Source organism: Entelurus aequoreus, linkage group LG09, assembly GCF_033978785.1.
Source record: "Entelurus aequoreus isolate RoL-2023_Sb linkage group LG09, RoL_Eaeq_v1.1, whole genome shotgun sequence".
Lineage (NCBI taxonomy): Eukaryota > Metazoa > Chordata > Actinopteri > Syngnathiformes > Syngnathidae > Entelurus > Entelurus aequoreus.
Window position 1 is genome coordinate 9,592,920 of NC_084739.1, and position 12,892 is coordinate 9,605,811.

At 37.5% G+C, this 12,892-nt stretch overlaps 1 protein-coding gene across 1 annotated transcript in view; it reads right to left on the bottom strand.

Annotated features, from left to right (window-relative positions):
• Positions 1-12,892, bottom strand: part of LOC133657087 (disks large homolog 5-like) — a 189,846-nt gene that overhangs the window by 87,105 nt on the left and 89,849 nt on the right. The window contains exons 6-7 of the mRNA XM_062058008.1: positions 6,329-6,588; positions 5,747-6,059 (exon numbers count right to left, since the gene is read on the bottom strand). Coding sequence (XP_061913992.1) covers positions 5,747-6,059; positions 6,329-6,588 — 573 coding nt within the window. The remainder of the gene's footprint in view (positions 1-5,746; positions 6,060-6,328; positions 6,589-12,892) is intronic.

A 12,892-nucleotide genomic window follows, 5' to 3' on the forward strand; every position in this document is an offset into this window, starting at 1 on the left:
ATAAGAGCTGATTGCAGTAAATGGTGTGACAAACAATTGTAAAAGTACCAAACGACGGAGGACGTTCCTCATTTGGTACGACAACTAAAAGGGACTACAAATCGGATTTGGTGGCCGAACTGAAGCACAGAAGTGGAATGATTGATGAGACACACATCTCAGTTTGTACTATTGAATATATTTTTTTACATACATTAAATGCATATTTGGTATATTTCTATTTAGTCTTATTTTTGTGCATATTAACAATAAACCATAGAGGAAAATGCTATATTTACAAAGTGCAATATGCCGTATTTTTCGGACTACAAGTCGTAGTTTTTGTCATAGTTTGGCCGGGGGTGCGACTTATACTCAGGAGCGACCTATGTGTAATTATTAACACATTAGCGTAAAATATCAAATAATATTATTGATGTCATTCACGTAAGAGACTAGACGTATAAGATTTCATGGGATTTAGCGATTAGGAGTGACAGATTGTTTGGTAAACGTATAGCATGTTCTATATGTTATAGTTATTTGAATGACTCTTACCATAATATGTTACGTTAACATACCAGTTGGTTATTTATGCCTCATATAACGTACACTTATTCAGCCTGTTGTTCACTATTCTTTATTTATTTTATATTGTCTTTCAAATGTCTATTCTTGGTGTTGGCTTTTATCAAATACATTTCCCCCAAAAATGCGACTTATACTCGAGTGCGACGTATATATGTTTTTTTCCTTCTTTATTATGCATTTTTGGCCGGTGCGACTTATACTCCGGAGCGACTTATACTCCGGAGCGACTTATACTCCGAAAAATACGGTACATGAAAGCATATTTGGTATAGTTCTATCCAGTCTTATTTTTGTGCATATTAACAATACACCATAGAGGAAAATGCTATGTTTACAAAGTGCAATATGCCGTATTTTTCGGACTACAAGTCGCAGTTTTTTTCATAGTTTGGCCGGGGGTGCGACTTATACTCAGGAGCGACTTGTGTGTGAAATGATTAACACATTAGCGTAAAATATCAAATAATATTATTGATGTCATTCACGTAAGAGACTAGACGTATAAGATTTCATGGGATTTAGCGATTAGGAGTGACAGATTGTTTGGTAAACGTATAGCATGTTCTATATGTTATAGTTATTTGAATGACTCTTACCATAATATGTTACGTTAACATACCAGGCACGTTCTCAGTTGGTTATTAATGCCTCATATAACGTACACTTATTCAGCCTGTTGTTCACTATTCTTTATTTATTTTATATTGCCTTTCAAATGTCTATTCTTGGTGTTGGCTTTTATCAAATACATTTCCCCCAAAAATGCGACTTATACTTGAGTGCGACGTATATATGTTTTTTTCCTTCTTTATTATGCATTTTTGGCGGGTGCGACGTATACTCCGGAGCGACTTATACTCCGAAAAATACGGTACATGAATGCATATTTGGTATATTTCTATCCATTCATATTTTTGTGCATATTAACAATAAACCATAGAGGAAAATGCTATATTTACAAAGTGCAATATGCTTACGTTGATCAAAATTCTATACGTTTAAAATGTTTCTATAAATTATGCATCATTTTTTGTACATCAGTAATAAGCAAAATAAACAATAACATGCAAAAAGTGGCCATTTATCAAAGTAAAAAGCAACATTGATTAGTTTTGCAATTACCAACAGTACAGTGTTTAAAAGGTACAGGGAAGAATTTTGAACCTTGATAATAAATCAGGGGCCGTACTTATCAAGCTTCTTAGAATGACTCCTAAGAAGTCTGCTAAGAGTTGACTTAAGAGTAAATAAATTCTTCGCTGAAAGCTGCACTTAAAAGTTAGTTATCAAGCGTCTTACTCACACTTTCAGCGAAGTGTAGGACTGAATCTTAAGTGTCACACTCAGAGCTGAATTACGACATTACTATGTGCCGTAAACGGAATTTTAGGTGACGTCATTTCTGTGTCCATAGAAATGACCAATCACGGAAGGGAATCTGTTGTCTAAGAATAAAGAAATATCTTGGAAATATTTAAGTGGACAATGGGAGTGTATATTTTGACAATAAACTACAAAATAATACAAAACAAACTAGTCCCCGCCGGCACTCACGCTACCGCTCCCTCTCTTCTATCGCCCACACACTCACTGACGTCACTCACCTCACGGCCACACACATACGCTACTGTCATAACATTTTCTTTCCAATTCATTAATTAGGCAACTAATTTGAAACTGGTGTGGGTGGCTCTATATATACTAGCCCACTGCAGCCACATGCAGAAATCAACAAGGAATCGAAAAGTATTAAATCTGTGACAAAAATAATATCCGCTCTGTCTAAACGATACCGTTTGATCAGCTGCTCGTCATCAAAAAAAACAAAAACATTGTTCCGTTCCCTGAACGTTCGCGCACGTCCCTCTCGCCTCAGTGCCATCCCCTGCTGGCAACTCCTAACCACTTAAGACACCTCTGAAGGTCTCTTAAATATCGTGGAGAGTAGGAGTGATTCTTAGACTTAAGAACGTTGATAAAAAGCTTTTATTCTTAAGTTTGAGAGTAGGACTAAATTTCGCAAATTCTCAGGACTTAAGTGTAAAATGGCACTCTAAGAAGCTTGATAAGTACGGCCCCAGGTATATATGCATATGTTCATTTAGATTATAACTCCTTGATAACTTTTTATTTATGTGAATTTATTCATCATTATGAGATGGATGGATAGATAGAAACGTTCTGCTTCTTGTACTCCTTTTCGGACATGTTAAACTTTGTGTGACAATGTAAATATGTGCAGCAATATTGTATAATCTTGTTTCCATGTTCAAAATAAACATAAGTGTAACTTGTTTTTGTACTTAAAAGTCAATTGACAAGTCTATGCTGAAATGTTGCATAAAACATGATCTGTACTGCATTTGTTGTGACTTCAAACCCCGGCCGAGTCATACCAAAGACTATAAAAATGGGACCCATTACCTCCCTGCTTGACACTCAGCATCAAGGGTTGGAATTGGGGGTTAAATCACCAAAAATTATTCCCGGGCGCGGCCACCGCTGCTGCTCACTGCTCCCCTCACCTCCCAGGGGGTGATCAATGGTGATGGGTCAAATGCAGAGAATAATTCCGCCACACCTCGTGTGTGTGTGACAATCATTGGTACTTTAAATTTAACTTAATTTAGGTTTTATAAAGACAACTGGAATGGTTACCGTATTTTTCGGAATATAAGGCGCACTTAAAATCCTTTCATTTTCTCAAAACTCAACAGTGCGCCTTATAACCTGGTGCGCATAATGTACGGAATAATTTTGGTTGTGCTTACCGACCTCAAAGCTATTTTATTTGATACATGGTGAAATGATAAGTGTGACCAGTAGATGGCAGTCACACATAAGAGATACACGTAGACTGCAATATGATGGCAGTCAAACGTAAGAAATACGTGTGGACTGCAATATGACTCAAGTAAACAACACCAACATTTTATATATTCCGTTGAAAATATAGAACATTACACACGGCGCTCAAAAATCTATCAAAATGTTTTAGTAGGACTTTGGTAAGCTATGAAGCTGCACCGCTTGATGGATTGTACTGTGCTTCAACATAGGAGTATTATTATGGTGTGTGTATAAGATAAGACATTATCTGGCGTTTTGTTTCCCAATATTATACAAAAGCAACTTTTCCTACCTACTGGTATTTGCTGATCTGTATTTAGGATCTGCATAAGTCCTGAAACTTAGCACGCCTCCGCCTTTGTAGTCGATAAGCTTCTTCTTTTTCTCTATCTTCTTGTTATGGGCCATTCATCCTCCGCTGTTGCCATTTCTAATATAAAGTAGCGTAAAGTTCTTACTTATATCCGTCAGTAAACTCACTATGAAAGCGCTAAAACATACCGGTGTAGTGAGTTTACATAATTCACCCAAGGAACTTTAGTTATTACAGAGTTCTGGTTGGACAGTTTTTCACGGGACACATTTCCGGTGTTGTTTCCCGATGAGGAGATGCTGCTTCGTTATTGATTGAAGTAAAGTCTGAATGTCATTAAAACAGTTAGCTCCATCTTTTGACACTTCTTCCCCTCCCGTCCTTGCACGCTACACCGCTACAACAAAGATGACAGGGAGAAGACGCCGTCGAAGGTGAGCCACGTAAATAAGACCGCCCACAAAACGGCGCATCCTGAAGCGACTGTCAGAAAGCGGCTTGAAGATGATCTGTAAAACATCATCTACCGTATTTTTCGGAGTATAAATCGCTCCGGAGTATAAATCGCACCGGCCGAAAATGCATAATAAAGAAGGAAAAAAACATATATAAGTCGCACTGGAGTATAAGTCACATTTTTGGGGGCAATTTATTTGATAAAAGCCAACACCAAGAATAGACATTTGAAAGGCAATTTAAAACAAATAAAGAATAGTGAACAACAGGCTGAATAAGTGTACGTTATATGAGGCATAAATAACCAACTGAGAAGGTGCCTGGTATGTTAATGTAACATATTATGGTAAGAGTCATTCAAATAACTATAACATATAGAACATGCTATATGTTTACCAAACAATCTGTCACTCCTAATCGCTAAATCCCATGAAATCTTATACGTCTAGTCTCTTACGTGAATGAACTAAATAATGTTATTTGATATTTTACGGTAATGTGTTAATAATTTCACACATAAGTCGCTCCTGAGTAGGGATGATGCTCGAAACCGGTTCTCCCGGTTGTTCGATAAGAAAAGAACCGATTCCATGGACTCGAATCCCTTTTTGAGAACCGGTTCCCGTTATCGAGGCCACTATAGTAAAAAAAAAAAAAGAGTTGGTTCTTTATTCGAATCCCTGGGAACGAATCCCGTCCCACAAGAAATGCCCTGTGGGACATCACAGGAAATGACGTAGCTCAGTCATTAGACTGAGCCACGTCATTTCCTGTGATGTCACACAAGCGGCAAAAATAATGGACTGGAAAAAAACGCCTCAAGGCATGGCTATTCACCTATAGTGATCACAGAGACAGGTTGTTTTTGTGTTACTGTATATATTTGTTTTTCTGAAAAATCCCACTTAATATACTTTGGGTAACAACAGTCAATATATATATATATATATATTTTTTTTTAGGGGGGTAACAGTCAATATTTATTTATTTTATTATTATTTTTTCTTATAAAATCTAAGTGAGCTTTTGTTAAACCAAATATTGTGTTTTTTTCCATATACAACAACCTATCTGGATTCGATAAGAAAACCGATAAGGAATCGGTTTGATAAGAGGATTCGATAATGGGCTCGAACTCGATAATTTCTTATCAAACATCATCCCTACTCCTGAGTATAAGTCGCACCCCTGGCCAAACTATGAAAAAAACTGCGACTTATAGTCCGAAAAATACGGTATGCAACATTTTGACCAAAGAACCACCATCACATGTTATGTAGACCACAAGGAAGTGTTTTACATTTAGAAAAAAAATTTATAATATAACCTATGTGCCCTATGGTTCGGAAAATATGATCATTATATTTACCTTACTTCTTATGAGTGACAATTAATTATAAATCTGAACAAATCAAAGGATGAACAACCTCCTGGTGTTTTGTTTATCTTCACAAGTTTTGTCAGTGCGGACAGCTGAACCTAAATATATTGTTGAATGTAAACAAAGCGTTCAATGCAAACGCACACTAAAAGCGTGCACGCGTCCAGTTTCAATACCTGTCTGAGCGCCTCCAACTCCTCGCTGGCCACCACCCTCTCCGAAGAGGTGTTCTTCAGCCGGGCCTCGGCCGCCTCCAGCTCCGTCTGCAGCTTGTCCAGCTCCTTGATCACCTGGTCGCGCTCGCTCATGATGAGGCGGTACTCGTTGAACACGGAGTCCCTCTCCTCCTTGTACTTGTCGCAGTCCTTGGAGGCCTTTAGCTGCAGGTTCTTGTAGCGCGTCACTTCCGACTGCAGCCGCTCCATCTCGCGCTGGAGCTCCTTGTTTTGGGCCGAGGACTTGTTCAGCTCCTGCTGCACGGAATCGAACCTGGGAGGGCGCGATTGAGGTCATTTTTAGAAAAATGAGCACGACAGAAGGACCCTACATTGATTTTCCATAGTTTCAGCTCATATTAACAGAGCTTTGTGTTGAGCATAATCACAAAGTGCAAGGACACTTTGGCTTGGCAGGCTTCCCTGTCAAAAAGCCCAACAGTCGGCTCATCAGATGGTGTTTGGGAAGGATGGCCTTGAACATAAGAGCTTAGCTTTTTTCATCATTATGTGACGTGTGTAAACAGACGACGGCGCTCTCACCTCCTAATGGAAGTGGAGTACTGCTGCTGGTAGTGCATAGCCGATTCCCGCTGTAGGAGCAACGCGTCCATCTGCTTCTGAAGCCGCCGGTTCTCCTCCTCGGCCTGCTCCAGGCGACTCAGGTCGGTGTTGTGGGTGGCCACCTTCTCGCTGTGGCGCTGGCTGAGGGCGTCGTACTCCTTCTTGACGCCCTCCAGCTTGTCCATGGCCGTGTCGTACAGTTTGTTCAGCACCTCCGAGGAGCCCTTTTCTCGCATGACCTGCCGTGTGCGACAAACAAAACAGTCATGTGATGTGACTTAGTCTGTGGCTCCTTTATCATTGCCTGTAAAAGCATTTTACAGCCTTTTTTTTTTGCTACACATAAGCATCACTTTTTATGCCTTTTATCGCTGTTCTGTAAATGCCACCAGGCACACTTTATCCTGCTATCATGTGTAAAAGGCACATGTGAATAGCTGCCAGAATGACTAAAACATTTTTTTTTTATTAACAATAAATCTTCTTTTTTTTCGTCTCTGTTCTGTATGAACGAGAGTGATGCGAAACAAAGTTGACCTAGCAATTTTACAACTTGAAGCTTATTAATAGAGGAACCTTGCGCCTGCTTAATGTACCGTGTTCTGTGTGAAAGGCAAGATAATTGCCAGACCTCTTGTTACAGTATGGCTCAAATAACGCTTTTTTTGCAGGGCCACTGTTAGAAAAAAAAAAAATCTTACCAATTTAAAACTAAATTTTTAAACCGTTCACTGGTCTGTCGGTCTCAAAGAGACCCAGTCAATAGTCTCAGGTAGGGATGTATATCCAGGGTTTCCCCACACATTCATTTATTTGTGGCGGCCCGCCACGAAATAATTACGTCCGCCAGAAATTTAAAAAAATAAATAAAATAAAAAAAAATTTAAATTAAAAAAAAATATATATATATATATTTTTTTTTTTTGTCCTCTCCAGCTTCTCAGGCAAATCATATAGTTGATGTAGATGCCCATATCGGCTGTTCAGATTTACTTTACAAAAGAGAAGTGTAGGATACTTCTCTTGTTGCCTTATTATTATTAAATGTATTTATATTAGAAACACAACATGTGTATATAGCAAAGGGTGCAAAGTCTGCAGGCAGTAGGAAACACATGGTTAAGTGTAGGGAGTAAAACTGATGGCAGTCTAAAGTTCAAGATTTTTGGAGCTCTTTGTTCAGTGGATCAGATGTTTGATGAAGCTCTGTGTCTATCTACCACCACTACTGTTTTCTGTTTATTTCTTACTGACTGTGGCAGGACACCTCTGCCTCTGTTTCACTTTATGTTGCTGGTAAATAATATGGTTGTAGTAGTAGGCTAAAGTTAAATTATTTAGTATGCACTAATTAAAAGGGCAGAGCTTTGAGACAGTTTAGCTTTTATATTTTATAAGATATATTTTTTGTAAGAACCACAATTAATAAATATATTTCAGTGAATAACTTATTGTTCAAATCTGTATATAAATATGTACATAAAGTGTTGTAATTATATTGTAAAATGGATGGATGGATGGATGGATGGACGGACGTTTAAAACAAAACTGTTATTATTAATTAGTAAGTATACATTTTTTGAGCCTTTTTAGAGAAAATCAAATCATTGTAGTAAATTATGCAAATTACTCGATGATGTCATGTGACCACGCCCATAGCCACGCCCCCACCGCCACAGGTATCTTGGCAGTTTATGGGAAACACTGATATCGTTAAGATTTTATGGATACGATACCCTTATCGATATTCCTTATTGGTATTTATCAGTACTATATGTAATTGGTGTAAATAAAGAGTTTAAAATCACATTTTATTGTAATTTTTTTACTGGCACAAGAGATTAACAATATGTAACATCTACTTTTTCAAATGGTCTTGCAATCAGACCATATTTTCAGTATATTTCGACTGTCACCTGCAGTGTTCTTCAGAAGGGTCCCGTCAGGTAAAAAATTCCATCCAATATACCGAAAATATGGTCTGATTACAAGAACATTTGAAAAAGTATATTAATAAGAACACATAATTAATATAACCTCTGTGGTATCAACATGTTACAGTTCTACTTGGTATTGTAACTGTCAATACACTTTGTTTACATTCAAGTTTACGGTTAGCAGTTAGCATATCCTTCTATAGTGTGTAGTGTAGCATGACTTAGAAGTGGCTTTGCTCCATCCATCCATCCATTTACTACCGATTGTCACTCTCGGGGTTGCTGGCTCCATCAGGGGATACTAGCGGCTAGCAAGACGCTACAGTGCATCCGGTAGATATTCAAAGCCTTACTCCAAAATGAAAAAAATATTTTTTGTCCTCAAACTTCTACAGACAATACCCCATAATGTCTTTGGCAGCAATTACAGCCTCTAGTCTTTTAGAATTAGGGATGATGTTCGAAACCGGTTCTCCCGGTTGTTCGATAAGAAAAGAACCATTCGATAAGAAAAGAACCGTTTGATAAGAAAAGAACCGATTCCATGGACTCGAATCCCTTTTTGAGAACCGGTTCCCGTTATCGAGGCCACTATAGTAAAGAAAAAGAGTTGGTTCTTTATTCGAATCCCTAGGAACGAATCCCGTCCCACAAGAAATGCCCTGTGGGACATCACAGGAAATGACGTAGCGACTGAGCTACGTCGTTTCTTGTGATGTCACACAAGCAGCAAAAATAATGGACCGGAAAAAACGCCTCAAGGCATGGCTATTCACCTATAGTGATCACAGAGACAGGTTGTTTTTGTGTTACTGTATATATTTGTTTTTCTGAAAAATCCCACTTAATATACTTTGGGTAACAACAGTCAATATTTGTTTATTTAATTTTTTAGGGGGGTAACAGTCAACATTTATTTATTTATTTTATTTTTTTCTTATAAAATAAAAGTGAGCTTTTGTTAAACCAAATGTGTTTTTTTTCATTTACAACAACCTATCTGGATTCGATAAGAGAATCGATAAGGAATCGGTTCGATAAGAGGATTCGATAATGGGCTCAAACTCGATAATTTCTTATCAAACATCATCCCTATTTAGAATACAACTCCACAAGCTTGGCACACCTATCTTTGGGCAGTTTCACCCATTCCTCTTAGCACTTCCCATCACGTTGGATGGGAAGTGTCGGTTCACAGCCTTTTTTTAAGATCTCTGAAGAGATGTTCAATCTGATTAAAGTCTGGGCCACTCACTGATATTTACAGAGTTATCCTGAGGCCATTTCTTTGATATCTCTGCTGTATGCTTAGGGTCGTTGTCCTGCTGAAAGATGAACCATAGCCCCAGTCCGGTTCAAGAGCATTCCGGTTTTCATCCAGGATCGTCTCTGTACATTACTGCATTCATCTTTCCCTCTATTCTGACAAGTCTCCCAGTTCCTGCCACCAAAAAACATCTCCACAGTATAATGCTGCCACCACCATGCTTCACTGTAGGGATGGTATTGGCCTGGTTTCCTCCAAACAGCTCAATATTTGTCTTATCAGACCAAATGGTTCTGTTTTTCATGGTGTGAGAGTCTCTCAGGTGCATTTTGGCAAATTTTAAAGAAGGAATGGCTTCTGTCTGGCAACTCTACCATACAGGTCTGATTGGTGGATTGCTGCAGAAATGTTTGTCCTTCTGTAAGTTCTCCCCTCTCCATCGGGTTCTTGGTCACCTGCCTGACTAGGACCCTACTCCCTAGATCGCTCAGTTTAGACTGCCGGCCAGCAGAAGAGTCCTGGTGGTTCCAAACTTCCTCCATTTATGGATGATGATCATTGGAACTTTCAAGGCAGCGGATATTGTTCTGTAACCCAGATTTGTGCCACGTGACAATCCTGTCTCAGAGGTCTGCAGACAGTTCCTTAGACTTCATGCTGAAGTGTCCTTGAGCAAAACACAGAACCCCTAACTGCTCCTAATTGGTCTTGGTTAGCACCTTGCATGGCAGCTTACGCCATCAGTATTTCACAATTGTGTTGTTCTTGCTGGCAATAACAATAAAAATGCTATTTTATTCTGTCTACTACAGGCGGATTCCAATTATGCTGTAGGAACATCTCAAGGACAATCAGTTAAAACAAGATGCCTCTGAGCTCATTTTTGAGCTTCATGGCAAAGGCTGTGAATACTTATGTAAATGTGTTTTTTTATTTTTAATACATTTGCAAAAAATTCTAAAAAAAAAACTTTTTTAACTTGTCATTATGGGGTATTATTTGTAGAATTTTCAAGACAAAAATGAATCTATTCCATTTTGGAAAAAGGCTTTAACGTGACAAAATGTAGAAAATGTGAAGCGCTAGCGGCTAATATCCCTTCATGGTGCAAAGCCACTTCTAAATCACTAATCCTCCCCTCCAAGGCGGCAAATAAACTGCGTTTCTTACAAATATCATCACAGGAGGACGGGAATAGCTAAACATGCTACACTGCACACTGTATGGAAGGATATGCTAACTGCTAATCGTAAACTGGAGCTCTTGAATGTAAACAAGTTGTATTGACAGTTACAATACCAAGTAGAACAGTAACATATTGATACCACAGAGGTTATATAAATGATACAGTATGCTTGTCGCTGTCAGATTTGCAGGACGCAGCCAGAATAAGTCATCAACGTACATTATCCCGATATGACGATAATATTCAAAGCACTACACTGCAGGAATTGAAATCTAAGTAAGATTAAATATCTCAAACAAGGGTGATATTTTCTTATTTTCTGTCTGATAAGATAAGTCTTCTCACTAAGCAGATTTTATGTTAGAGTGTTTTACTTGTTTTAAGGTTTTTGGTCCTAAATGATCTCAGTAAGATATTACAGCTTGTTGTTGAGATTTGATGACCTATATTGAGTAAAACATGCTTGAAACTAAAATATCAACTGTTGCAAAGCTGCGTCATTAACACTCACAAGTATAAAACTACTTTTTTAAAGTAATAATTTGTTATTTCAAGCATGAAAAAAAAAAATCATGACTTTGACACAATTGTGTCTAATAATTAAAACAGATGACAGCCAAATGGACTTTGCCGTTTTATTTTCAAAAAAACAATAGAACATACATACTCATATAGTAGTACAGTTGTTATTAGTGAGAATATACTTATTTTAAAAGGTATTTTTGGGTTCATTGAGGTTAGCTAATTTTACTTGTTTTGGAAAGTCTTGACAAGCCAAATTTTCTTGTTCTATTGGCAGATAATTTTGCTTCGTTCAAATAAAATACCCCTTATTTTTTATTTATTTTTTTCTTGTTTTTGAACACTGACTTTTTGCAGCGTATCAGAGTTTATATAATTTTAAATTGGCTATAGTCTATATTGAGCAACCCTAATTTTCTAGATCAAGGCACCATTAAAAGAAAAGTGCTGTACAAGTTGGGTAAATACATTAAAAAGATCAACCAATAAATAAATAAATAAAATAAAAGCTCAAATAAAATAGCTGATAAAAGCAAATAAAATGTATAAAATATTTAAAACATTACTAAAAAGCCTTAATTTTCAGTGATGTACTCACTTTGTAAAGTATCCACATTTTACAACATAAGCTATTAACAGTAAATTAGCAAATTGAATAATAGTTTTGAGAAAATAATAAAACTGAAAATGACGCAGTAAGATACTGTACATGTCAGCGGCCAAATTAGTAGCCTTTGTCACTAGGGATGTCCGATAATGGCTTTTTGGCGATATCCGATATTGTCCAACTCTTAATTACCGATACCAACCGATACCGATATATACAGTTGTGGAATTAACACATTATTATGCCTAATTTGGACAACCAGGTATGGTGAAGATAAGGTCCTTTTTAAAAAAATTCATAAAACAAGATAAATAAATGAAAAACATTTTCTTGAATAAAAAAAGAAAGTAAAACAATATAAAAACAGTTACATAGAAACTAGTAATGAATGAAAATGAGTACAATTAACTGTTAAAGGTTAGTACTATGAGTGGACCAGCAGCACGCACAATCATGTGTGCTTACGGACTGTATTCCTTGCAGACTGTATTGATATATATTGATATATAATGTAGGAACCAGAATATTAATAACAGAGAGAAACAACCCTTTTGTGTGAATGAGTGTAAATGGGGGAGGGAGGTTTTTTGGGTTGGTGCACTAATTGTAAGTGTATCTTGTGTTTTTTATGTGGATATTATCGGACATCTCTATTTGTAACCCGTTTTGAAGTGGTTCTGTTATTTACAAAAAAACATATTTCTGCTATAAATATGAATAGACTTTAGGCCATATGGCCCATCCCTAGCATGCAGCTAATTATCTGTTGGGACCTGTATGAAAGGAACAGCCCTTTGCTTGATCTCTGAGTCAATGAAGCTGTACTGGAGTCAAATAGTCCACGTGTGCTGTGCTTAGACTTAGCAGCAGGTGGCGTCAAAGTGCAAGCATTGATGTATTTTCTTTGTTCACAGTGTTAATAAATCTAGCACCACTCTCACGGATGCCTTGTTCGCGAGCTCGGGAGTGCACCTTAAGCATTGCAGCGAGCGACAATAAAACAAAATGGCCAGCTTACACAACT